The sequence below is a fragment of the Mus musculus genome, chromosome X (assembly GCF_000001635.26).
Source record: "Mus musculus strain C57BL/6J chromosome X, GRCm38.p6 C57BL/6J".
Lineage (NCBI taxonomy): Eukaryota > Metazoa > Chordata > Mammalia > Rodentia > Muridae > Mus > Mus musculus.
In genome coordinates this window covers 153,719,664-153,744,804 of record NC_000086.7, presented here as the reverse complement: position 1 = coordinate 153,744,804, position 25,141 = coordinate 153,719,664, and the positions used below count along the sequence as shown (strand labels likewise).

The 25,141-nt window shown below is 38.9% G+C and overlaps 1 protein-coding gene across 2 annotated transcripts; it reads right to left on the bottom strand.

Moving 5' to 3' along the window:
- Positions 1-3,502: 3,502 nt before the first annotated feature.
- On the bottom strand, positions 3,503-21,328 carry Nbdy (negative regulator of P-body association). 2 transcript variants are annotated; one of them, XM_030251495.1, is made up of 4 exons: positions 20,680-21,328; positions 18,964-19,100; positions 15,866-15,943; positions 3,503-3,765 (listed from the first exon to the last, which is right to left on the bottom strand). In XM_030251495.1, exons 2-4 carry the CDS (start codon positions 18,970-18,972, stop codon positions 3,721-3,723), a joined length of 132 nt encoding a protein of 43 aa, XP_030107355.1. In that variant the 5' UTR covers positions 18,973-19,100; positions 20,680-21,328; the 3' UTR covers positions 3,503-3,720. The 2 variants fall into 2 exon arrangements, with proteins under 2 accessions (XP_030107355.1, NP_081603.1); NM_027327.1 differs by having other exon boundaries at positions 3,509-3,765; positions 20,868-21,251.
- Positions 21,329-25,141: the final 3,813 nt, after the last annotated feature.

The window sequence follows — 25,141 nt, the reverse complement described above, 5'->3', positions numbered from 1 at the left end:
TCCTGGTTTTGTGGTTACTCCATGTTTTATACTCACGTCTGAGGATCTGGAATATAAACAAGATTGAAATAATGGCAACATCAAGGGACATGTTAATGTAAAAGAGGGAAAGTTTCACAGGACAAAGAACAAGAGGCAATTAAGAACCACTACTAAGGATAACTGCTAGCCTCTCCCAGCGATGATCCCCCTTATTGGTTGTCCAATACAAAGTGGTCAGCCCTGAAACCATTTACAAACAGCAAGACAGACTGAGCAGGTTGCATATATATATTTGCATATATATTTGTATATACTTGTGTGTGTGTGTGTGTGTGTGTGTGTGTGTGTGTGTGACAATAATAAAGAAAAAATGGTATCAACTTGAGGGTGGGTCAACGACATAGAAGGGGGTTGGGGGAGGGTAGCTAGAAAAGGCTAGAGAGAGGAAAGGAGAAATGATAAAATTCTATTCCATTTTAAAAACATGAAAATATTTTTAAAGTATTAGCAACAAAGTCATAAAGGGAAAATGCAGGAAGTAAAGGAGAAAAAAATAATAGAGACAAGAGGGAAAATGTATGGGATGGAGGGGCCTGCCCCTGAATCTGTTGCCTGTCTGTGGATCCTGTTCCCCTAACTGTACTGCAATGTCTGGCCTCAGTGGGAGAGAATGTGCCTAGCCCTGCAGTGACTTGATATGCCAGGGTGGGTACCCAGAGGAGAAGGAGAGGAAAATGGGGGAAGGGCTGTGTGAGGGGGCTACTGTGAGGAGGAGTGGGGCTGTGATCAGGATATAATGCAAATAAATAAATAATGAAAAACACAAATTGAGGGAAAATTAATGATAACTATCACATATGTGTGTGTTATATAATGTAAATCAATCACTAGTCCCTCCTTGCTGAGATGTAGGATGAAAAGCCTTCACTTCCCACCCTAAGCCTTTTCGTTTTAAAATTACTAGCAGTAGGTGCAGGGCAGTGAACCATTTTCTTTCTCAGTTGCAGAGTTGAAACCGGAGGGCTGCATTTAGGCTGAGCCCCATTTCACCTTGCTGGCAACTCTGTGATTTAAGAATGACTGCAGCTAGAATGAATCTGTGTCCATGATTTCTCCAACAAAGAGTGCTAGAGCCACCCTTGAGCCACTTGTGCAGGCCAAGCCTGTGGTACCATGTAGAGAATCACTGTCAGTGTGCCCCAGGCAATGTAAATTCCCAAGTACTAGCAGTTTCCATGAAAGTCTCCTGAAGATGGAGACTACAGAAGCCAACAAACCAAAGCAATCTGTGCTGGGGCAGGGGACACAGCATATGAGGCAAGCAGTTTGAGGGATCTCTTCCCACACCATGCTTGCCTTGCATCCTAGCATCTACCCCATATCCACACAGTTGCACCCTTTCCTCTTCCAAGAGCTTCTCTCAGATGTTCCAAAATGGAAGAAATGTCAGCTTTTGCCTTGTGTATGTGACCTTGCATTTAAGTTACAAGTGACTCAGTTTAGTCTCAGCCACTGAAGAGCTGAAGAGCAGTTGGGACTTAAACTGAAAGCACCTCTCACCCCTAGGTTTCATGATAAGACCCCCGGCTCTTTGTGGTTGTGTGCCGCTGTACCAGTGAGCAAGCTGTTAAGTCCAGCAAACTCCTTCAGTGTTTGATTTCATTGTAGGTCCAAAGTGTTCCATTTCTTTCTATTTTGCAGAATGCCAGGACTATGGAGTTCCCTGGGCCTCATTTGTTTACAACCTCACTGAAGAGCATTTCGCCTTCTTGCCTAGGGTGTCAACAAACGTCAATGCAGGGTTTTTTTCCTCCCCACACACCCTGCCCCCTTTTTGAGACAAGGTCTCTCTATATGTAATCCAGGCTTTCCTAGAACTTGCAGAAATCCACCCCTCTGCCTCCCGAGTGCCAGAATTTAAAGCATGAACAACCACACCCAGCCCTTTGGGTTGTTTCTTTTTACAACCCTGACATCCAATATTTCTGGATTTCACAAGGCCTCTATTATTGCACCCCAGGAGCTTTCCACACCACCCCCTCACCCTAAAGACACACCCCTTGCTTTAATATAGCAGAAATGTAGAAAATGCTAGAAGTCTCCAACCCACCACTTTCCTCCACTGAGGGTGTTTTTTAAAATCACACTGTAATTTTTTTAGGCTAAATTAACATATGGAGCTGTACTATATAAAAATTACCCACATTCTTTTATCGTCACTTGTTCTAAAATAGCTAATTCACGCTCACAAATACTTATTCCCATTTCTTTCCAAGAATTTCATATGTAACCATCGCATTTATGCCTTTGATATATTTTATGTTAGGTTTTGGATGTTATGTGGAGTGAAGATTTAGCTTCATCCTTTTGCACAAGGATTCCCACTAGTCACAACATCATTTGGTCAAAACACCATTCTTTACTCTTGCTTGGCACCTTTTCAGAAGCTGTCTTTAAATACGAGAGTTTATTTCTAGGCTGCTGGCTAATATCTCACTAATCAATATGTCTATCCCACACCATTGTTCATTGTATTTCTGTAGTACTTTTTTCAAATCTGGAAAAAGAATATTCTGCAAATGTCTTGGCCATGCTAGGTCCATTGCTTTCCTACGATTTTCAGGTCACTGTGGAACTTCAGAAGGCAACTCAAACTTGGAGACAGGTTACACTGGATATTGTAGAGACTGACATCATCTGTACAATACTAAACCATTGGACCTATAACATGCCTACCTCCAGTTATCATTTGTTTCCAAAGTCCATGACTTCTGTTTGTAATGTTTGTGCTGCTTCAATAGTTTTAAAGTTCCAAAGTGCTATGAAAGACAGTGTCTTTAATGCACTTGCTCAGGATGTATTAACTGATATATAACTCTGATGTATAACTCTGGAATGGAAGTTATTATAACTGTATATTTGGGATTTTGTTTTTTAGATTTCTTGTTTCTGAGGCCAGGGACTAATTTCAGTTTTCTGAATCAAAGAGTCACCTTTCACACTTTTCCCAAAATATATGTCAGCTTCAATTACTTATCTGAACAAATTACATGACCGTTTTATAGACTCTATAGGATTGTTAATATGTTGCTTTCAGATCTACTGTGTACTCAGAACACTGTACTTTTCCTTTATTAATATTCAGAAGACAGAATTCTCCTTCTTATACTTCTGGCTGACAGTTGTGAGAGGGCATACACAATTTTCCTGTATATCTCTAATCACTCCTCCCAAACACTATTTCTGGCTTAGGTCCTGGAACTTTGAAGGATTAAATCCAGGGACTTGCATATGTTAGGCAAAGGCTTTACCGTTCTGCCACATCCTTAACCCCTCACTTCATGAATAATTAGTACTCAATTTGTTCACTCTGTGAAGTGTAAGAATGCTCTCAACGGAAGTTTTTCCATTCTATGTGTGTTTTGCCACATAATACTTATATAATATTTTATATTGAGGGTTTTTATGGAACATTCACATTTCAAACTTCAAAATGTAGTAGATAATAATCGTATAGCTCTAACACTGCCATAAGACAAAATTTATTTGGACATTAATGGGTTTATGCAACTTTAATGTAATACAGCAAAGACTGGGTGTCAACAAAAGAGTGCAATGACAAGCTTCTGCAGGATCATCTCAAGGGCATTACTTGCTTTGGTGAGTTTACCATGATCCACACACACCATGGCCTTCAGTCCTAGAAGTCTACCACCTGATCTTGCCAATGTCCTAGAGTCATCCAAATTCTGGAGGTGAAATCACAGTCATTACATCATAATACTGAAAGATATAAAAAGAGAAGGATATTCATTTACAATGAAAAATGCAAGTATTCAGGTCAAATACATGTGTTCAGAAGACAATATGTAGAAATTCCCTTCTAAGCAGGTGCTGGGAGAAATAAATCATAGGATACTGATAATCTAAACTGCTTAGTACCTAATGCATTTGGATGCAAGTAAAAAAAAAAAAAAGTCTTTTGCATCAGCTAGATCTGCTACCCCAAGCACAATATTCTCCCAGGAAATGGCTGGGATGCATACTTCAGTGGCCGCTGCATTTCTGTATATCCATCATCGATCACCTGGCCCAGCGTTGCTTCATTGCCCTTGACTAACTCTTACATTCTTTAGAAAATTTCTATTGAAACAACAGAGCTAACAATCATCTGTCACCATGCTTTTCCCCTCCATCTCCTGATGAAAACACCAGTATCAATGACTTCTTTGCCATTGTCTAAGCCTTTAAATATACATACATACATACATACATACATACATACATACATACACATACATACAATAAGAACATTTTACATTTGAAGCTTAAAATATACATGAGACCATCCATTTATACACCTCTTTACTAATTTTTAAATTCTAGATGTTTCTCTCTTTCTGTAATGGCCTCTCACTATCACTGTACAACTCATTGCTAGACTCAAACTCATAATTGTCCTCCTGCCTCTGTTTCTTAAGTGCAGAGATAATTATAGGTGTGTACCAGCATGCCCAGCTCCATCAATGAGATTTCTTTATAAAAATCAGCTCACCTCACTATTTCAGTTATCTCATAATGCTTTATTATATGACAATATTTTTTAAAGATTTACTTATTATTATAAATAAATACACTGTACTCATTTATAATAACTTCTGGCACACCAGAGGAGGGTGTCAGATCTCATTACGGGTGGTTGTGAGCCACCATGTGGTTGCTGGGATTTGAACTCAGGACCTTCGGAAGAGCAGTCAGTGCTCTTACCCACTGAGCCATCTCACCAGCCCCATATGACAATATTATCTACTAAATTATTCCTCTGCTGAACGGCATTAAATGTGATTACAACTTTTACTTATGAAAAACAAATAAGTCAATGTATTCATATGTAGGACCCCTTTCATAAACTCCACGAATGAAACACATGTCTGAATACATACATGAAAAGATGTTGATACTGTTACAATGCTTCAAATCTTTTTGTGTGTATATATAGGGTATATGTGTATGTGTGTGTGTGTATATATATATATATATATATATATATATATATATATATACACATATATACATATATACACATGTATATATATGCATGTGCATTCATGTGAATATACATGCTTCATGGCATACATGTGGGTGTCAGAAGATAATCTCTGACTGATGGTTCTCACCTTCCCCCTTGTCTGACACAGGGTCTTCTGTTGTTCACAGCAGCGGATGCCAGGCTAGCTGACCCCCAAGCTTCCAAGGAATCTCCCGCTTCACCTCCCATCTTGCCGTAGGAGTGCTGGGACTACAGATGTGTGCTTCCACACCCAGTTTTACCTGGTTTATGGGGATTTGAACTCAGGGCGTCACACTCATGCAGCAAGCACTTTACCCAGCTTTAACCACTGAGCCATCTCTCACAAATTTTTACTACTACATACAGAATGAACAAAGAGTGAATTTGCAAACTTGGGATTTCCCTCCTGTCTCTATTTCCCAAGTGCTGGGATCATGGGTGTGAACCATGCCCTGCTCACTTAATGAGCTTTCTTTATAGAAATGGACATACCTCAATATTTAATTGGTCTCCTAAGTATTACTTTATATGACAATGTTGTTTTATTTAGTGATCCCATTGCTGAATGTCATTGAGAATGATATGGTTAGGACAGATTAGGAAAAGCTCCACAGTAGTTGATTTATGACAGAAATGAGCAGCTACTCTTTCTATGTTTAGTTTGACCTCAACATATTTAATCACTGTTTAACTTCCAGTAAAGAATGCACACTCATTCTTTGTGTTTGACCACATACAATCTGTCTTCTATGACCTGCCTATTCTTTGACTACTTGTTTAAGCCATGTTTTTGTACTAAAAGACAAGACTGTTGGATATGTTGTTAGAAATAGTTAATAAATTAGCCACTATATATTTTGCATGTGTATTAGTGTAACCAGAGTGCATATTAACTGTCTCCAAGTTGATGATTTCTTTCTTTATATAGAAGTTTGAAAGCTTTATAAAAATTATCTTAACATAAGTATAGTAATAAAAGATAAAGTATAAAATATATAAGGACAATATTGGGAGCTGAGTGTGATGGTGTAATCTCATCATTTAGAAAGTAGAGAGAGTTCAAAGTCAGCCTGAGCTAAATGAGACAGTTTGTCTAAAAAACAAAACAAAACAAAATATAACAATAAAAACAAAAACAAAAAAAGTTTAGTAATTTTTTCCAATAAGCCCCATTCCCAGTCTCTGCATATTGACAGATGTAGTATAGAACATATGCTCCACAGTTTTGTAACTATCATAAACAGATATATTGACAAATGTGTAGGATTTTTCACTTGCTATTAAAAATGAGTTTACATATTACACATTATTAAGCAATATTTTCATTACTTAGTATCTCATATGTAGTACACATAGATTTCATATGATCTTTTGTGTATGTGTATAATATTATACCACAAGATTCTATAATTTAATCAATAATTCCCCAATTAAAGGGTATTAAGTGTCTTTCCAATTGTTTTCAAAAATATCCAAACATATTCTCAGCCTATTGGATCATGATGCAAACCAAATTTCAAGTATCTGCAGGAAATGGATCCCAAACTCTGTTGATACTTAATTCCCTTATCTAAAATGCCATTGTGTTTCCATATAAATGACATGCATACTTACATTCTCATATATACATATAACAGATTACTTATAATGCCTAAAACAATATTAATGACATGTAAATAGTTGTTACATTGCTTAAGTTGTCATATAAAAGAAAAGTCTACAAGCAAACCGATCACAGATTTACTAATATAGTATAGAAAAACCACAGTGACAAAGAACAATGTGGATCTGGGATTGGGGCTAACTGAATCCACTGACTCAGAGCCTTTAATAGAGGGCCAACTGTGCTCTCCTAAAATAGGTATTCAGTGTCTGCATGTTTTAGACAGCCCTCATACAGACCTCTTAGCTTATACTTTAAATTTATAAAACATAATAAACATATTTGATAGTTATGTATCAGCACAATTATGAGGTTATATAAACAATTTTAAAATAATTTACCTTTAGCTCTTTAAAAATCTAGTATTTCACATTCAAAAATGAATTATAAGCAGGGTGTTGTGACACATGACTGGAATCCTAGCACTTGGGAGTTAAATGTAGGAGGATCAGGAGTCTAAAATCAACCTGGATACTGTAGTGAGTGAGTTCTAGGTGTGCCTGGGTTCCACGGCAAGATGCTATTTAAAAGAAATTAGACTTAAAATTCCATAGGAAGCCTCAGTAAAATCGGCTGAACAGATTTAAATTTTCTTCCCAAATAGACTATTTTGCAATATGACACAGTGGGACTTGTATTTATGTTTTAGGAGGATTTGTGGCACAATGAAGCCAGCCCAAGGATTCATCCAAGCTAGGCATGTTTTCTATCAACGAACTATATGCTTACCCTATGGTGCACTATTTTATGCACTAATATTTAAATATTTTATTTTGTTTTTCAAAATGTCTATACACTTGCAAACCAATAATGCCCAGAGAAACAACAACAACAAAAAAAAAAGAGTTAAGAAACATATTGTAGCCAATGTAACAGTGGAAAACTTCCGGGCATACCAAATAAATGCCAATGTACACAGGCAATATGGACAAAGCAGACAAAAGTAATTTATTCAAGTAGAAAAAGTATCAATGTACACAAAACATTCTGGAGTGAAAAAAATAGAAAAGAATACAAGGTACACTTTAGTGTGCCTTTCAAAAGTTGGGCAAAACCCACAAAAGCACACAGAGATTACATTAAATGATTTTTCAACAGGAACATGTAGCATTGAAAGGGGGTATTTCATTACTTGCTTGTCCAGATCCCTGTACTACTTTCTGTCCTCTTATCTCCCAGAGTTCAAACAGGAGTGACTCCTGTCTGTGTGTTCGGTTTTGGTCTCATCAGGTTGAGCTGTTGCCCTCCTCTCAATTTAAAAAAAAAAATTGCACCAAATGTTTCTTTCTCAATTCAAACAGTATAGTGTGCAAAAAGCGCTGGGAGGGCAACTTTCAAATTTGTCCTGAAGCTCTATGCATTCCCAGTGTGGCCTATACTTCCAAGGAGGTACAAATGAAGACCAAGTGTTAGGCATATTGAAGAAATACCAGCATTGTCCTTAAAACACTTAGTGTTATAGAGAAACCCAACACCTCCAAAGGCAGTGTCCTATAGCTTTCATCTCAGCAAGCAGAAGAGAGGTGCATATCCTTGGTATGCATAGAGAAAGGAGTGACTGACATTCATCTGGAGGAAATGGTGTCTAAAAGGCCTAGGCAGCAATATTTGCCTTCTGCCAAATGCCAGACATCAGGCATGATAGTGAACAAGGACAGTTAGGCTCAGCAAACTCAGACCAAATCAGATCTCTCATCATGAGTCAGAGGCATCACCCAGAAAGAAGCCTGCATACCAGCATGGCCCACAGGACCAGTAGACACTCTAGAAGCTCTACAGCAACATAGGTAGCAGCTTGCAGGCCAAGCAATGGGGCTTAGCCAAGGGCCAGTGACATAGGCACTGAGGTCATTGACGCTGACATCTTTTGTGAAGATCTGCAGCTCATCCAATCCTGAGAGCTACAGGCATGATGGACCAGGTGGTTCCCTTCCTCAATGGAACACACGAGAGGTGATGGTGATGAGGCATTTGTGCTTGGCAGTTCCTGCCAGTGGGAGCCTACCACCAAGTCTTCCTCTTCTTTCTCTCAGAGCCCCCAAGCAGTGGTACCAAGGTGCCTTCCCTTTTCTTGTGATAAGCACAGGCAATGTGCCAGCCAGGAGACATATGCTGGCACTTACTCTTGGCTTTCCACTGATGGATTCGCCCCAGCTCTTGTGCTTGACTGGCTCCACCTACACTTTCCTCTGGGTTGACGTAGATTACAAATCACAGCTAAAAACTCTTTTCCTGCCTGCCTATTGATGTAGTCCTGGAACCTTTCCAACTTCTAGAAAAGGCCAAGAAAGTACTTACTGAGCAAGAGGCTAAGAAACTAGTAACTAGAGAGCTAGAGGCCTTAGAGGAATCCTGTTCGGGCAGCCGGCTGACTTTCCCCCTCCCTCTGGTCCTCTATTTCCCTTGGCTCCTGCTCTTACAAGAACAAAAAATATAAGGTTAAAACATACACACAATGCATATACACGCAGTTCGCACACACAGTTCGCACACATAGTTCTCTCTCTCTCTCTCTCTCTCTCTCTCACACACACACACACACACACACACACACACACACACACTCCACATACACACACAGTGACCATATAAGACATATAAGAAGATTCAAGTCATAGTCCTGCTCTCTACAGCATAAACTGCTGGACCCAGGACTAGATTGACCGTAATTTGTTGTAGGATTACTTTCTAATAGGTCTGTAAATTCAGCTGGAGGCTATACCACCGTGGGCTGAGCCAGGAAAGGCATCTAGATGGTAGAAGAAAGGAGTACCTCATCTATGAGTGAGCACCAGAAAAGGTCACCAAATACCTCAAAGGCCCATGATCTCTTTTTAGAGCATTTCCTTTGTCCTGCACTGTCCTCTGACCAGCTGAGAGTTCTGAATCATAGGAAAGGCAGAGGAGGGTCAAGTATGGGCCGCAAGGGAAAGAATGGGCTATGGAAGAGGGGTAAGACTTGTTAAGTCCAGCTAAGTGGATGTTTCCTGGATCCAGTCCTTTTTAATGGGCAGTAACTCACACATGTAGTGAAAAGACAATGCAAACTCTCTCCTTCGTGGTAAGGGTCATAATACCAAAAGGCCTCTTGCTGACGTGATGCCTCTTTAATAAGTACAAGGGCACCGATCCAGTCATAGACTTGAAAGACCTAAAAATGGCAAAAGATGAGAGTAAATTTTGTCTTTCTTATGTCATCAGCACACTTTATGGGCTGAAGATGGCTATGTCCTCAAGTCCAACTTCGAATTTCAGTGTACTTAAACAAATGAAAAAACAGTATTGTCTGGTTTGGCCCTAGGTCCCTGAGCTATCTAGTCACTGTTTCTTGGTCACCTAAGCAGCACTGGGTAAGGGTCCCATCTCGTAGAGTGGTTCTTCAGTCAAACCAGACATTGACTGGTTATTCCCACAAGCTTTGTGCCATGATTGCACTGCTGTACCTTGAAGCTAAAATAGACCGTAGCTCAAAGGTTTTGGGGCTGGGTTGCTGTATACATTTCTCCTTTGGTAGCCTGAAGAGTCCTTCCCATAAAAAGGACACCAGAACACAGGGCCTTTTCTTTTCTAACTAGAAACAGAAAAGGGGTGAATCCAGGGAGTAGGGGAGGAACTGAGAGAGAAAGATGGGGCGGGGGACGACACACGACGAGGACTATAGTCAGGATATATTGTATGAGAAAAGAATCTCTTTTCTATAAAGGGGTGGTGGTAGTAAGAACAGCAAAGTTCTTTGTTAATGCTACTGGTTTTCCTAATCAACCAGGTGGAATCTAGTGAACCTGAGATTTAGGAGTACATCTACTATTTTGATACCTGACCTATCCAAGCAAATAAAAATACTGGGATCCAAAATAAAGATAATTATAAAGGTGGAACAAATATTGGCTTCTTCGTGCAGAAGTTGGGGGATTAGGGTATACATGTGAACACAGCACTCTCCTTAAAGGTTGGCTTTGTTGTTGTTGTTGTTTTGTTTTGTTTTGTTTTGTTTTTGGCTTCTGGGGTTTTTTTGAGCAGGATTTCACTATGTAGCCCTGGCTAGACTGGACCTCACTATGTAGACTAGTTTGGTCTTGAAGTCACAGCAGCCTACCTGCCTTTTCCTCCCAAGTACTGGGATTAAAGGAATGTGCCACCACACTTGGCTTTCCTTAAACGTGTGTATGACTTTCTATTTCTTGTTGATTTATCTGGAAATTATTTAGTAAAGAACACAAGTCTCCATATTTATGTTTCACATTACTCAATAAGTTCATCTCTATATTCCAGGAAGTTATATGACTTGCAGATTTAGCTCCTATTAGCTGTACCCTCTAAAAGAACATGCTATCTTGAGCTCTATACTTTTGACCACTGCAGTCTCACTACTTGAAGTATTCTCCTTTTCTTTTGTTTTTCCCTTCGGGGAGGGCGATGGTTCAAATGAGAAATGTACCCTATATTTGAATACTTGATCCCCAGTTGGTTGGTACTATTAGGAAATATTATGGGCATGGTGGCACGTGTCTGTATTCATAGCAATTTGGGGGACTGGGGCAGGATTGGTGCTTGAGAGTTCAGGGCCAGCCTCCCAAATTTCAGGAAATGTTATGAAGCCTTTAAGAGGTAGAGCATTTCTGGAGAAAGCAACTAACTAGGGGTGAGCGTTGAGGGTTGTTAATAGTCTTGCCCAACTTCCTTCTAGCTCTCTCTCTCTCTCTGCTTCCTACCTGTCTGGATAAAATGTTATCAGCCAGCCTCCTGCTCCAGTTGCCTTCCCCACCATTATGGACAATATCTTTTTGGAACCCTAAACCAAAATAAACCCTTCCATCCTTATGTTGCTTTTTGGTCATGGTATTTTATCACAGAAACAGAAAACTAATACATTTTTACCGTTTCCCACCTTAATATTGAGACTACTTGTTAAGACCCAGCAAAGACATTGATCCACACAAAAGAATACTGGTACTTCTAATCTAGGCCTCTTGCATTCTCGTACAGCATTATGTGCCAATTCCTACAGAACTTACCAAACCAGTTCATGGCATCTTACTTCTTGGAGTATTGGCACCTGGTACAAAGTCTATAATATAACATGTTTACTTTAATATATGTTTTTAAAACTATTTATGTTGGTTGAATGAAAAAATGGATGATCACACATTGGGTTATAGTTAGCTGCTATAAATGGAATGTGTGGAAAGCAGATTAACAGCTACCTTAATGAGTTCACATCATAATTCCCAGAACTGGTGACTGTATGTATCAATTTACAAGATAAAAAAAAAAACCTGCAGATGTAATTTGGTTATAGATTTCAAGACAGAAGAATTTCCTCTGGATTAACTGACTGGCATACTCTGACTGGATGTATATTTAAACACAGAAGCCCTTTCCCTCTCTGAGTCAGAGAGAGGATGGATGAGAATTAGGAAATGGAGAAATTTTAAGTGTGAGAGGGGTTCAACCCGCAACCGGCTTGGAAGCCAGTGAAAGGATCAGGAATGAAGGGATTCTAAGTGCTGGGAACACCCATAGCAGACATCCACCAGGAAAACGGGGATCTTACTCTTACCTTTGTAAGGAACTCGATTGTGCCAACGACTTAAGGAGCAGAAAACAAATTCTCTTCTAGAGCCCCTGGAAATGAATACAGCTGGCCAGCACTTTGATTAATTAGATGAAACTTACACCAGACTTCTGATCTACAGCAGTATAATTAAGTTGTTTCGAGCCCTAAATTCATAATAAATTAAGGAATGCAAGAAAATATAATATATAGCAAAAAGGAGTGGGCAGGGCATGGTGGGTGGCACATGCCTTTAATCTCACAACTCAAGTGGTAGAGGCAGGTGGATAGCTATGAGTTCCAGATCAGCCTTGTATACATAAGCCAGTCAAGGCTATGTAGCAAGAAATTGGTACATTGACACACATGCAAGCCAAATACTCATACACACAAAATAACATAAAAAGAAATGTTTAGGAGTGCAGACAGGCCCATGAGTGCAGGTAGGCTCACCACTGCTGCTCAGAGGAACCCGCCCAGAACCCTCAGGACACAGGAACCCAGGGGCATGGAACAGGAGCCTTCCAGTTTCCGTTTCAGACTATAGCAGATCCTCTGCCACAGGGCTCCATACCCAGATAGCACCAGGAGGGAGTGAGCCTCCCAGGAGTGTGGATAGGCCATTGAGTGCAGTTAGGATCATCACTGCTGCTCAGAAGAACCTGCCAGGAACCCTCAGGACACAGGAACCCAGGGGCTGCCTGGGACAGATGGCAGCAGATGTTGAAGAGGATGTGGAGAAAGAGGAATACTCCTCCATTGCTGGTGGGATTGAGGGCTGGTACAATCATTCTGCAAATCAGTTTGGCGGTTCCTCAGAAAATTGGACATAGTACTATCTGAGAACCCAGCAATACCACTCCTGCGCATATACCCAGAAGATGCTCCAACATGTAATAAGGACATAGGCCCCACTATGTTCATAGCAGTCTTATTTATAATAGCCAAAAGCTGGAAAGAACCCAGATGTCCCTGAACAGAGGAATGGATATGAAAAATGTGGTAATTTACACAATGGAGTACTACTCAGCTATTATAAACAATTAATTTATGAAATTCTTAGGCAAATGGATGGAACTAGAAAATATCATCCTGAGGGAGGTAACCCAATCACAAAAGAACACATATGGTATGCACTCACTGATAAGTGGATATTAGCTTGGAATACCCAAGATACAATTCACAGACCACATGAAGCTCAGGAAGGAGAAAGAGCAAAGTGTGGATACTCCAGTCCTTCCTAAAAGGGGGAACAAAATATCCATGGGAGGCATTACAGAGACAAAGTGTGGCACAGGGACTGAAGGAAAGGCCATCCAGAGACTATTCCACCTGAGGATCCATCCCATACACAGTTACCAATTCCAGACACTATTGTGGATGCCAACAAGTGCTTGCTGACAGGAGCCTGATATAGCTGTCGCCTGAGGGGCTCTACCAGTGCCTGACAAATACAGAAGTCAATTCTCACAGCCATCAATTGAACTGAGCACAGGGTCCCCAATGAAGGAATTAGAGAAAGGACTGAAGGAGCTGAATGGGTTTGCAGCCACATAGGAGGAACAACAATATGAACTAACCAGTATCCCCCAGGCTCCCAGGGTCTAAACCACCAACCAAAGAGTACACTTGGAGGGACCCATGGCTCCAGCCGCATATGTCCTTGTTGGTCATCAATGGGAAGAGAGGGCCTTGGTTCTGTGAAGGCTCTATGCACCTGTATGGGGGAATACCAGGGCCAGGAAGGGGGAATGGGTAGGTTGATGAGCAGGGGGAGGGGAATAGGAGTTTTCAGAGGGGAAAAATGTTTATCCAAAAAGTGAAAAAATGACTAACCTCCTTGAAAAGTGTGTTTAAGAGACTGTGCATGGGGCTGCTTAAAAAACAGACAAAAGAAAACAAAAAGCAACTCCTGACAGCCAGTCAATTTAAATATACAATTTGAAGGAGGAAAACATGAAGGCAGAATAAATATGAGAACCCCTTTTAACGCTAAAAGCTTCTGCAAAGAGACAACCAAGAGGAAGGATATGGCATTAAATATAAGCTATAATTCTACATGTGTCCTAAAGGCTAAAACTACATATGAAAAAATAAGAAAAAAAGTGCCAGCCTAGTTATCCATGAAATTACCAAAAGCATCAAGATCCTTGTGATAAAACTACCATCTGGCAAGGCCTCATGCAATGTGATAGGAAAGACAGAGCATCAACTATGTGGTCTTCTGGCTAAAACAGCCTAAATTATTCATGGTAGAATGAACCAATCAGACAAGCCCAGACTGTAGACATACACAGGACAACAATCTGGATACAAGAATGCCCATGTCATGAAAAATTAAAATCAGAATACAGACAAATGTTATTTTAGAGTTTAGAGGACCAAAGATTTATGATAAGTAAATGTAACGCATGATGATATAAACAAATGAAGGTAACACAGAGCATTGTGAGGAAAACTTAATATGTAAAATATTTTACATAGCAATACTGAAGCAATACCATGCCCTTGTTCTTCATATATTTGAAGAAGTATTTAAAGATGAAATATGGTTAGGTCTGAAAGTTCTTCTAAATGATTTAGCAAAAGTATATATGTATGTATGAATAAATGTACATATGTATATATAATATATTCAGTTAAATACAGACTTCATAGGTAAACTACAAACAACAGATTGTATATGAAAGATTTTAAACATGTAAAAAGGAAAAAAGAATTTAGACAGTTTATCCTTACTGCTAAATATAAACTTTATTGGTAAATTCAGAAATAAATCACTGCATTCATATTTTTGGCAGAATGTTTTCTAAAAAAAAAAATACAATAAACAAAATAGACTGTAGGTAGGATAGGCAAGATGGATCAGGAGGTAAAGGCTCTAACCACCAAACCTCACAAAGAGGTGAGTTTGATTCTCAGGACCCATCAGGTAGAAAACATGTTCCTTAACACTGTACAGCAGTCACTACAAATAAGCAATAGCACACATGCCCACACACACACATGCACACACCTCTACCACACACATGGACACAAAGAATTAAAAAATAAAATGTCATCTAAAATATTGAATGGGGCCAGGCATAGTGGTATATACCTTTACTCTTAGCACTCAGGAGGCAGAGGCAGGTGGATCTCTGTGAGTTCAAGGCCAACCTGGTCTACATAGTGAGTTCCAGGCTACCCAGGGCTACATAGAGAGACCCTGTCTCAATACAAAGGTAACAAGATTAAAGAACTGAAAAAGAAATTCCATTTCCATAAATGTGGACCTGCTGTATCTGTATTAATAGCAAATATAAGAGTTTTTTAAGAAAAGATTTAAGAAAGGGGTCACAAATGATAAAAGGTATATCCTATACTTTACTGTGGATATAGAAGATTTATACAACAAGGTAATATATTTAACAGATATTTATAGACCCTTTTATAAAACAGTTGGAATATACAAACCCTTTACAAACACACAAGACACAATAGTGATTATGTTCTCTAAGACTTAAAGCAAATTTCAACAAATATGAAACAATGTTTGTACTCAGAAATTAAATGTGAAATAACGAAAGATTAAAAAAAATCCATAGTTCCACACCTCAGTTTGTAAATACGGTCTCCAAGTGGCACAGTCAAATAGAGAAATGGTCAATGGGGTAGAAAATATAAGATGAGCCTGAAAGTAAGGAAGAAAAGAAATGTTAAAATAAGTCTAAATATCTGTCAAAGAATGGTGAGCATGCCAAAGGATTGAAAAGACACACTGAATAAAACAATTATGACAGCAAAAGGCTATTAATGAAATAACACAAATCTTGTCTAAATCTTAGACAAATTTAGGTGTCTAAATATAAGAAATGGAGAAAAGCGTTCTCTCAAGTAGAATATAAACTAGTGAATTCAAGTAGAATATAAACTAGTGAATTCAGAAAAAAAAAGGATGGGGTTTGAAGCATTCTTTTGTAGTCACAGTAAAAACATTTAGTCCAGAATAATGAACAGATGAAAAAATACTAGAAGATAGTATGACAAGAAACAGAAAAGTTATAGTCTCCCAGTATTCATGACAAAATGATTGACTACAAAGAGAAAACGGTGAGTTAATCTAACAGAATCCCAACAACTTAGCCAAGAAATCAATGTTGACAGGACATCTGTATCATGAGCAAGCTCTGAATATGATTCAGAGAGAAACACTTAACATGACTTCCGTGGTCTTCCTGCCAACGTACATCATTAAAATATCACAATGGGGAAATAATACACACACCTAAACTGAGGAGCCCCATACAAAATATTTGTCTTTTATTTTGAAAAATTGTCAATGTCAACAAAGACAAAGAAGATTGAAGAAATTGAATAAACTTCCTGATCAAGGACTAGAAAGACACAAACAAACAAAACCTAAGTGTAATTAATACGTCATCCTGGATTGCACCTTCAACCAAGAAAACAGGTAATGTATGAGAAAGTATTTAGGCCAAGTAAACACAGTGAAGAAGTAAGCAAAGCAGAAATACAGGTGCAAATTCCTTTTAGGTGGCAAAATGAAAGAGAATGGTAGAACACATATGGCAAGACATGTTAATCGATGTGGATAAAGGGTAAAGCAGTGATCTATACTATCCTCATTGTTTAACCAAGGACTTAATTGATCAATGAACATCCTAACCATGATTTTTGCATTTAAGGAAAGAAAAAAAAACTTTTGGCAGTTGTTTTGTTTGTAGACAAGTTGTGTTTATGTAGCCCAGGGTGGCCAGACTCATTATGCAAACTAGACTTTATCAAACTCATGAGAGTCACCTGTCTCTGCCTCCTGGATACTGGAATTAAAGGTATGCACCACCCTACCTGGCAAGAAAAGTTTTGTATTCCAATCTCCATTGAGATTCACAGCAACTATACACATTTCTTTTTTGTTGCAAGAAGGATTAAATAGCTGGGCAGTAGTGATGCACGCCTTGGTTCCTAGCACTCAGGAGGCAGAGGTAGGCAATCTCTGTGAGTTCAAGGCTAGCCTGGTCTACAGAGCAAATTCTAGGACAGCCAGGGCTACACAAAGAAACACTGTCTTGAAAAACCAAAATAAAATAATAATAAAGGACTAAAAATACTTTAAAGTAGAGAAAAAAATAATTATAATTTGGCTAATGATTTCATGTTTAAAAGAATGCATATATAACTGTAAACTTAAAAAGCAAAAATAAAATGTCATAGACTGGGGCTAGAGAGATGATTCCGTGATTAACAGTGCTTGTTGCCCTTGCAGAGCATGGGGTACAGTTCCCAGCACCCACATGGCAACTCACAGCCATCTGTAACGGCAGTTCCAGGGAATCTGATGCTCTCTTCTGACATCCATAGGTACCAGGCATACACATGGTACATACATACGTGCAGACAAAACTTCCATACATATGAGATGTCCAAATTTAAAAAATCATTAGACACAGTATAAAACAGTAATTATTGGAATATAATAACAAAATAATATATACAAACCTGTGAAATTCTTACCAACTGTAGAGAATAATTTGTAGTTTTAACTTTTCATTTTAGAAAAGAAATATTAATCAGCAAGAGCCCAATTCACTAAATTAGAAAAAGAACAAACAAGAGGAAACTAGAAGGAAATTAAATACAGATAAATGCCTAAGAGAGAAAACAGGGCTGGAGAGATGGCTCAGTAAGCAAAAAGTAAACTGCTTGCTATGCAAGCCCATAGACCTAAGTTCTGTCTCTAGCACCTAAATAAAAGCTGGACATTGCTTCCAGGCTTCTCATCACAGTGCTGGGGAAGGCTGATCACTTGGGCTGATCAACAACAAAAACCCCAACCAAACAAAAGACAGAAAGTGCATGAGTCCTAAAGACCAAGTTTTGCACTGTCCCTCAGCCCCCAAAGAATGTGGAAGCCTCGTTAAAAATCAAAATAAGGAAATTTGTTAAAAATTATTGTAATTTATCATCACATTGTCATAGGAATGAGGAAAATATACTTATGCACTAGATACAGACAAATTATTTTGAGAAAACAAAACAGAAAATTCCATACTCATTCACAATAAATCCCCTCAGCAAACTAGGAATACACAGTAATTTCTAGCATTTAATCTAGGCTTTAATCCCAGCACTCAGGAAGCAGAGGCAGTCAATGTCTGAGTTCGAGGCCAGCCTGGTCTATAGAGTGAGTTCTAGGACAGCCAGGGCTACATAGAGAAACCCTGTCTTAAAAAACAAAAAACAAAAATAAAAATAAAAAACCAACTAATTTTCTTGGACAAACTAAAAAAATACACATTAGAAAAGAAGTCAGAGCCATTACAATATAATTAAAAAGCACCTTATTACTAGAAAAAAATAAAATAATTCAGAAAGGATACCTGTTATGAAATTGGTATAAAAGTACTCATTATTTTCCCCTTAACTAGCAACAATTAGAAAATGGGGTTAAAAAGACTCACTTTCCAGTAAGAGCAGAAACTAAAGTAATGGGTCAGCAGTACAGTCCCTAAACTGCTTTACAGATTTACATGGTGATTTTTAGTGCATATCGTTTCATTAACTATAGAAAATGTTTCAATTTATCATTACTGCTAGCATTTGGGGATTTGTCTGATTATTTTTGAACATGCCATTATCAACTCCTTCTTCCTCCTTCTCGTGCATTTTTATTTAAAAAAAAAAAATTACCTTTAGCATCACAACTTCCAGGAGCAAGACACCAGCAAAAGCAGGGCAGCATTGGAAAGAACCTTCATGGTCTTCAATGGGTGAACTATTTTACAAACGCACCAAGGAAATGAAGCCATACTGCAGTCCCTCACAAACTGGAAAACAGTAAAAGAAGGTGAAGTCCTTTCTTCTTCTGTCACTATAGTCTGTCTCATTTTCTTCTGGCCTTTTCAGTTCCTTATGTTCCTTTCAGCTCCCAATTCAATGGTGCATTCCTATTCAATAACTGGGTCCACAGAATTAGGGGGTATGTTCTGTACAGCAGCTCACAGCATCAATTCTGGAACCAATGCTTGCATTTTCTTTCTTAAGCAAATCTCAACAAGGCCATTTAAGTGTCTCACAACTTGTGGCAACTTATAGGCCTATACAAACATCCTTTAGTGGAGTTGTGATTAAACGCAAGCATTCGAAATCCTTTAGAAAAAGATGGCACACACACACCAACCACACAAATTCAACAAGTATCCGCCATTACAATTATGTATGCTTTAAATCACTGGGGAAAATTACGCAGCTCTTAAACACTTCTTGCCCTGAATAGCCCCCTTTGTTTCCTAGGTGAGCATTTCTTTCCCTATTGCCTGTTAAATTACCATTTTCACTCTGAATAGAGGTTTAAAAAAAAAAAAAAAAAAAAGAGGGAAGGACCGGCCTATTGGAATGACAATCAACTGCTTTTAGGTGAAATGAGACTCCATTTTTTTTATGCTTTAGCAACAAACCTGATACCCAGAATGTTCACTCAATAATATTCATTGATTAGCTCAAATATCTATTTTACTCCTGCTAAGTTTTGGTCATCTGTCCCCCACACCTCCCTGTTCAAGGCCTAACCACAGCAAGGGCTCCATAAAGATTGAAGATGAAGAAGAACTGTGAGCCTGAGTCAAACTTGTTCATTTGTTTTCTTTTTAACATAAGCCTCATTCAAATGAGCTATTAGTTCTGTGAAAATAAGAGTTAGAGTCTTAAAACACAAATAGTCCTTATTTGGAAATTTCCAATGCTACTCGTTCATCCAGAATAAACTGCGTACTCCTTAGCAAAACACTCAAGGCCTACAGCCCTGTATCACACTTCTCTCACAGACTTAGAATTACAGCCACGCTGCCCCAGAACAATCTTGCCCTCTGGCTTTCATTGTAGAAACACTAGGCCTAAAAAGCATCCTAACCCATATGGTAGATGTCACTCACCCTTTAAGGCCCACCCACAAATTCCCCCCTCCTCTTTGATGGCTCTTGAAGACTAACAGGCTCCATCAAGAGCCATCTCCATCCTCCATGATTCCTGAATACCTTGAACAAGCACATTTTTATGGTACTTGGGTTTGACCATCATATTATAACTTGTTTTCACTTACTAAATACCATCTTACACAGAAAAAAAAAAAACCCAGTTCTCAAAGCTCACTTTACAATCTCCTCTGGGCACAGGCATTAGGCCTTTAGTACATCCTTACACTTGGTCTTGGGCTAAGCATTTTTAAATGGAAAAAATTTCAATATATACACAAAAACAGAAGAGTATAGTAAATCCCCACCCAGTTTTAATTTATTAGCCAGGGAACATTGTGTTAGTATCTCACTATACCTTGGCCTGTCATGAAAATCAAAACACTGCAGTTTTTAAAATTACAATTAACTCATGTAAAATATCTTAATTACTCACCGCAATCAAATACCTATTTCATCCAAGCATACTTTTTTTTTAAAAAAAGAAAGACTTTTCAATGCCTGTACTTGTTTCTTTTCTCTTTGAATTTGTGGAAAGAACAGGAAAACAGGGAAGAGCTGGGGAAAGGCATAATTAAGTTTCAGAGAGCCTGGATGTCCCAGATGAGAACGAAAGAATCTGACCTGATTTCGGCTGGGAAAAAAATCTATTTCACTACTTCTCCGGAGGAGGAGGGTGCGACTTGAGTCCAGCAGATGCAGGAGGAGGCGCCGAGGGGAGAGTGCTACTACCTCCACTGGGAGTCCCTTCGGGATAATCCCACCGCGGAGCCAGGACACAGCGCTTTTTTGGAGGCTTGGGTTCCCGCGTATTTCCTGGTGGGAGCGTGGATCTCCCGGAGGCACAAGGTTGGTCCCCCATAGGTATGACAGGACCAGAGCGTTAGTTTTCTCTGGTGGGCCCTGGCAAGGCCGAGATCTGAGATGGCGGATCCCCTCCAGGCACGGGGCTGGCTTCCTCCTGGTTTCGCTGTTACCGTATTTCCTGTATCCTGAGACGTATATCCCTTCTCCGCCTCCTCAGCGCTCCGTTCCCCAGCCCACTTTAACCTTTCTACGAGAATGGAATGCAAAGAGAAAAAAAAAAAAAAAGGAGCGCATTTAATAAAGTGCTTTTCCACAGCACATCTCTCTCACAGTTTAATTAGTTGTATGGAGAGTTTTGTACAATTTAATTTAAAAAAATACTAATTTGCTGTAACTTGCCAACGGGGCAGGTGTTAATCAATGAGTGTGTGGCATGGTCGCGGGAGTGCTGTAACCAAAGAAATCAAGCGTTTTACACTGCAGTCCCTTACGCACAGCACATCACAGAGCCATGAAAGGGGTACAACCATCTAGGAAGCTGTGTACAAACACGTTGACTTATTGATTACAGTGTTAAAATTGAAAACCGGTTGTGGAAAATGGACGCACAATAAATTCATCATAAACCAAGACCTCTGTTTACTTTATAATTTTAAAATTTTGTCATCTTTGAAAATTCACTGTATTTTTTTTTCTCATTCCAACAGCCAAGATCTCTTTGAAAACAGACAACGGGTGACACTCCATGTTTAATCGGCAAGATTTTATTTCTTTTTTAGGGTTATGGAAAACAATGACTCATCTTACTATTGTGGTATGTTATATTCTATGTTATATGGTAAGGAACCAGAAACAGTTACCAGAAGGTTCACAAAACAGAGAAAAAGCTTCTGAATTTCTTTGACAGGCATCGCTCCATAACCTTAATGTCTCTGCCACTTGCCTGTGCATAAATGAAACCCCACTTTTCCACTACCACCCTCATTGGTTTATAATGGAGAAATCTCAATCTATAATGTCACACAAACTCCGAACCGCCTCCAAGCTCTGTTGTATTTTATTAATTGAATTATTGGAATTTGGGTTTCCACCTATGATAATTTATGTGCAAAATGATACCACATTAAGGATAATCCGTTCAAACCAGTTACTGCCATAGCTATCTCACACCTTTAAGATGGCTGCCTTCCCCCCAAGCACCCAGCACAGTCTCTTACATAAATAAGGTACCAATAGATATTTGGTAAGATTCAACAGCCCTACGGGTTTTTTTTTTACTAAAAAAAAATTAAAATCTAATAACATCACTTCTATTTTTGCCTTTCCTAACTCCAATATGTAATATGTGCCCCCAGTTAAGTCCTTACAGATCAGGGTATCAACTGCTACTACTAGAACCAGAAAATCCTAAGGGAAAAAAACAGTGAGGAATATTAGAGAGAATGCTTTAGAACCAGAAGAACATTTGTACTTAAACATGATAGCAGTCAACATCCTAGGAGTAATAGTTGAAGTTATGGGTGTGGGTACTATGCCAAGAAAAAAATAGAGACAGAAATAGAACTGAGTACAAATGGAATTCTGGTAGGTCATGGCAGATGGAAGAAAAGCTGTGACAAAGTTAAAGGAAAAGTAAGCAAAAAAATCAGAAGGCTGTAGCCTAGAATTTCTAAAACTTATGCTGATGACCTCTGAAAGTAGATGTTGTGTGTGTGTGTGTGTGTGTGTGTGTGTGTGTGTGTGTGTGAGAGAGAGAGAGAGAGAGAGAGAGAGATGGTGACCTGTCAGTACACTGTAGGGTGTTTAATAATATTCTAAGCTGTGACTCTACCAGTAGTACTTCTTGCACCTCAGTTATAATAACCAAAAATACCACAAAATATTGCCAAATGCCTTTCTGGGTAGCTGATCATCCTTAGTGAAAATAATTAATCTATGCCTTATCTTCTACGGTTGCATCTCATCGAATGTTAGTCCTTCACTCCAATGAACACTGCAGCTGTTATATTGTTCAAATTAAAGACCATATCAGTTCTCAAAATAATTAGCCTTGTGATCTTTTCATGCACGTTCCAACTAAAAATATGCAAGACCACATATATCAATCAGAGCAAAGATTGAGGTCCAATTGTTTCATTGCTATAGTTTTAGCAAGTTTAGAGAGATGAATGATAAAATGACAAGAATTAAAATTTCTAGCAATATCAGGAAGGTTTGATGTATGATAAGTTTGTCTTGATGTGACACAGTTTCAACTTAGACTGCTATAGTCACTCTGTACTATTTATAACATGACTAGATTTGTTTTGAGTTTTGCCTTTTTTTTCAGACAGTGGTGGTTTGTATATGCTTGGCCCAAGGAGTGGCACTATTAGAAGGTGTGGCCCTGTTGAAGTAGGTGTGTCACTGTGGGTGTGAGCTTTAATACCCTCATCCTAGCTGCCTGAAAATCAGTCTTCCACTAGCAGCCTTCAGATGAAGATGTAGAACTCTCAGCTCCTCCTGCACCATGCCTGTCTGGATGCTGCTCTGATCCAACCTTGATGATAATGGACTGAACCTCTGAACCTGTAAGCCAGCCCCAATTAAATGTTGCCCTTATAAGAGTTCACGGTGTCTGTTCATAGCAGTTAAACCCTCTCTAAGACAGATAGGGTCTCAGTAAGTCTTGGAAGATTACCTTGAACTCTTAGCCTTCTCCCTCCACCTTCTCAAGTGCTGATATTACAGATAGTTGTCACTAATCCTGGTTTATGCATTGCTTGAGATGGAACCCTGGACCAACTGAACTACACTCCCAGGCCATTTGTTTGTTTCTGATTTCGGTAAAATACACATTCCATATTTCTCATTATCTTAGTCTTTTCTAAATATACAGGCCAGTAGTGTTAAGTTTATTTACCTGATTCTACAGCCAATCTCTCAACATTTAATTCTCATTAAACACATATCCCATCTTCACTTTTCCCTAGCAACCACCATCACATTTAGAACCATTTTCTATTTTTTTGTTTTTGTTAGGGATCAGGCTCCTTTTTCCTCAGATGTTTCAAAATAACCCCACCCCCAATTATTCAAGTTAATCTTTTTTCCAGCTCATAAAACTAGCACAGTATGAACCACAGAACCAGTAGTGGGTGCCTGCTGGGTTGATGGCCTATTATGCCAGTTTAAAAAAAAAAAAAGGACCTAAATAGCTTTCATACTTAGCAGTTCTCAGAGAGAGTGAGCTAACCTTTGGGTGATATTTGCTTATTTACATAAGGGATTTCTGTCTTTATTAATTGTATTTAAGGACAAAACAAGTAGAATTTATGTAACATTTTCATACAATATAAACTAAAAACGGCCACGCAGTGGTGGCACATGTCTTTAATCCCAGGATTTAGGAGACAGAGGCAGGTGGATCTCTGTGAGTTTGAGGCCAGCCTGGTCTACAGAGTGACTTCCAGGACAGCCATGGCTATACAGAGAAGCCCTGTCTCGAGGAAAAAAAAATCGATTTAGAGAGACACTACACAATTTTTTTCCTTTGCTTTATTTTGTTGAACAAGTATGACTAAAAATGTTTATAAAACTAAAAGATACAAAGGAAGAAGACAGAAAGTCAACTATTTATCAGCTTAAAAAAACCTCTAAAACCATTTGTTTTATTTTATTTTTGCTGCTTGTTTTTGCATCAGGGCCGACTGTAGTCCAGGCTGGCCTAGAACTCACTGTGTGGATCAGGATGGCCTCAAACACAGTCCTGCCTGCCTCTGCCTCTTAAGTACTGGAATTAATGTGTACCACCACGACCAATGTCTAAAGCTTTTTAAAAGTCTAAATAAATATGATATAAATATTACAAAGCTAGGAAGACTTTAATTGAATTCACGTGTATGAGTATTTTGCCCGAATGTCTGTGTACCATGTACATTGCTTACAGAGGCCAGAAGAGGGCACTGGATCCCCAGGAACTGGAGTTGTGAGCATCATTGTTAGCCACCATATTGGGCCTGGAAATGACCTAATTGCAAGAGCAGTACGTGCTGTTAATCACTGTTTTCTCCAGCACAGAAAACCATAGGCTACCAAAAGCTTATGAAATG

Excerpts from the sequence above, each read along its gene's own strand:
- Nbdy (XM_030251495.1), bottom strand. Across the intron at positions 3,766-15,865 it reads GACCGTATTTACAAACTGAG|TATTATGATGTAATGACTGT; the intron begins GTGTGGAACTAT and ends TATATCTTTCAG.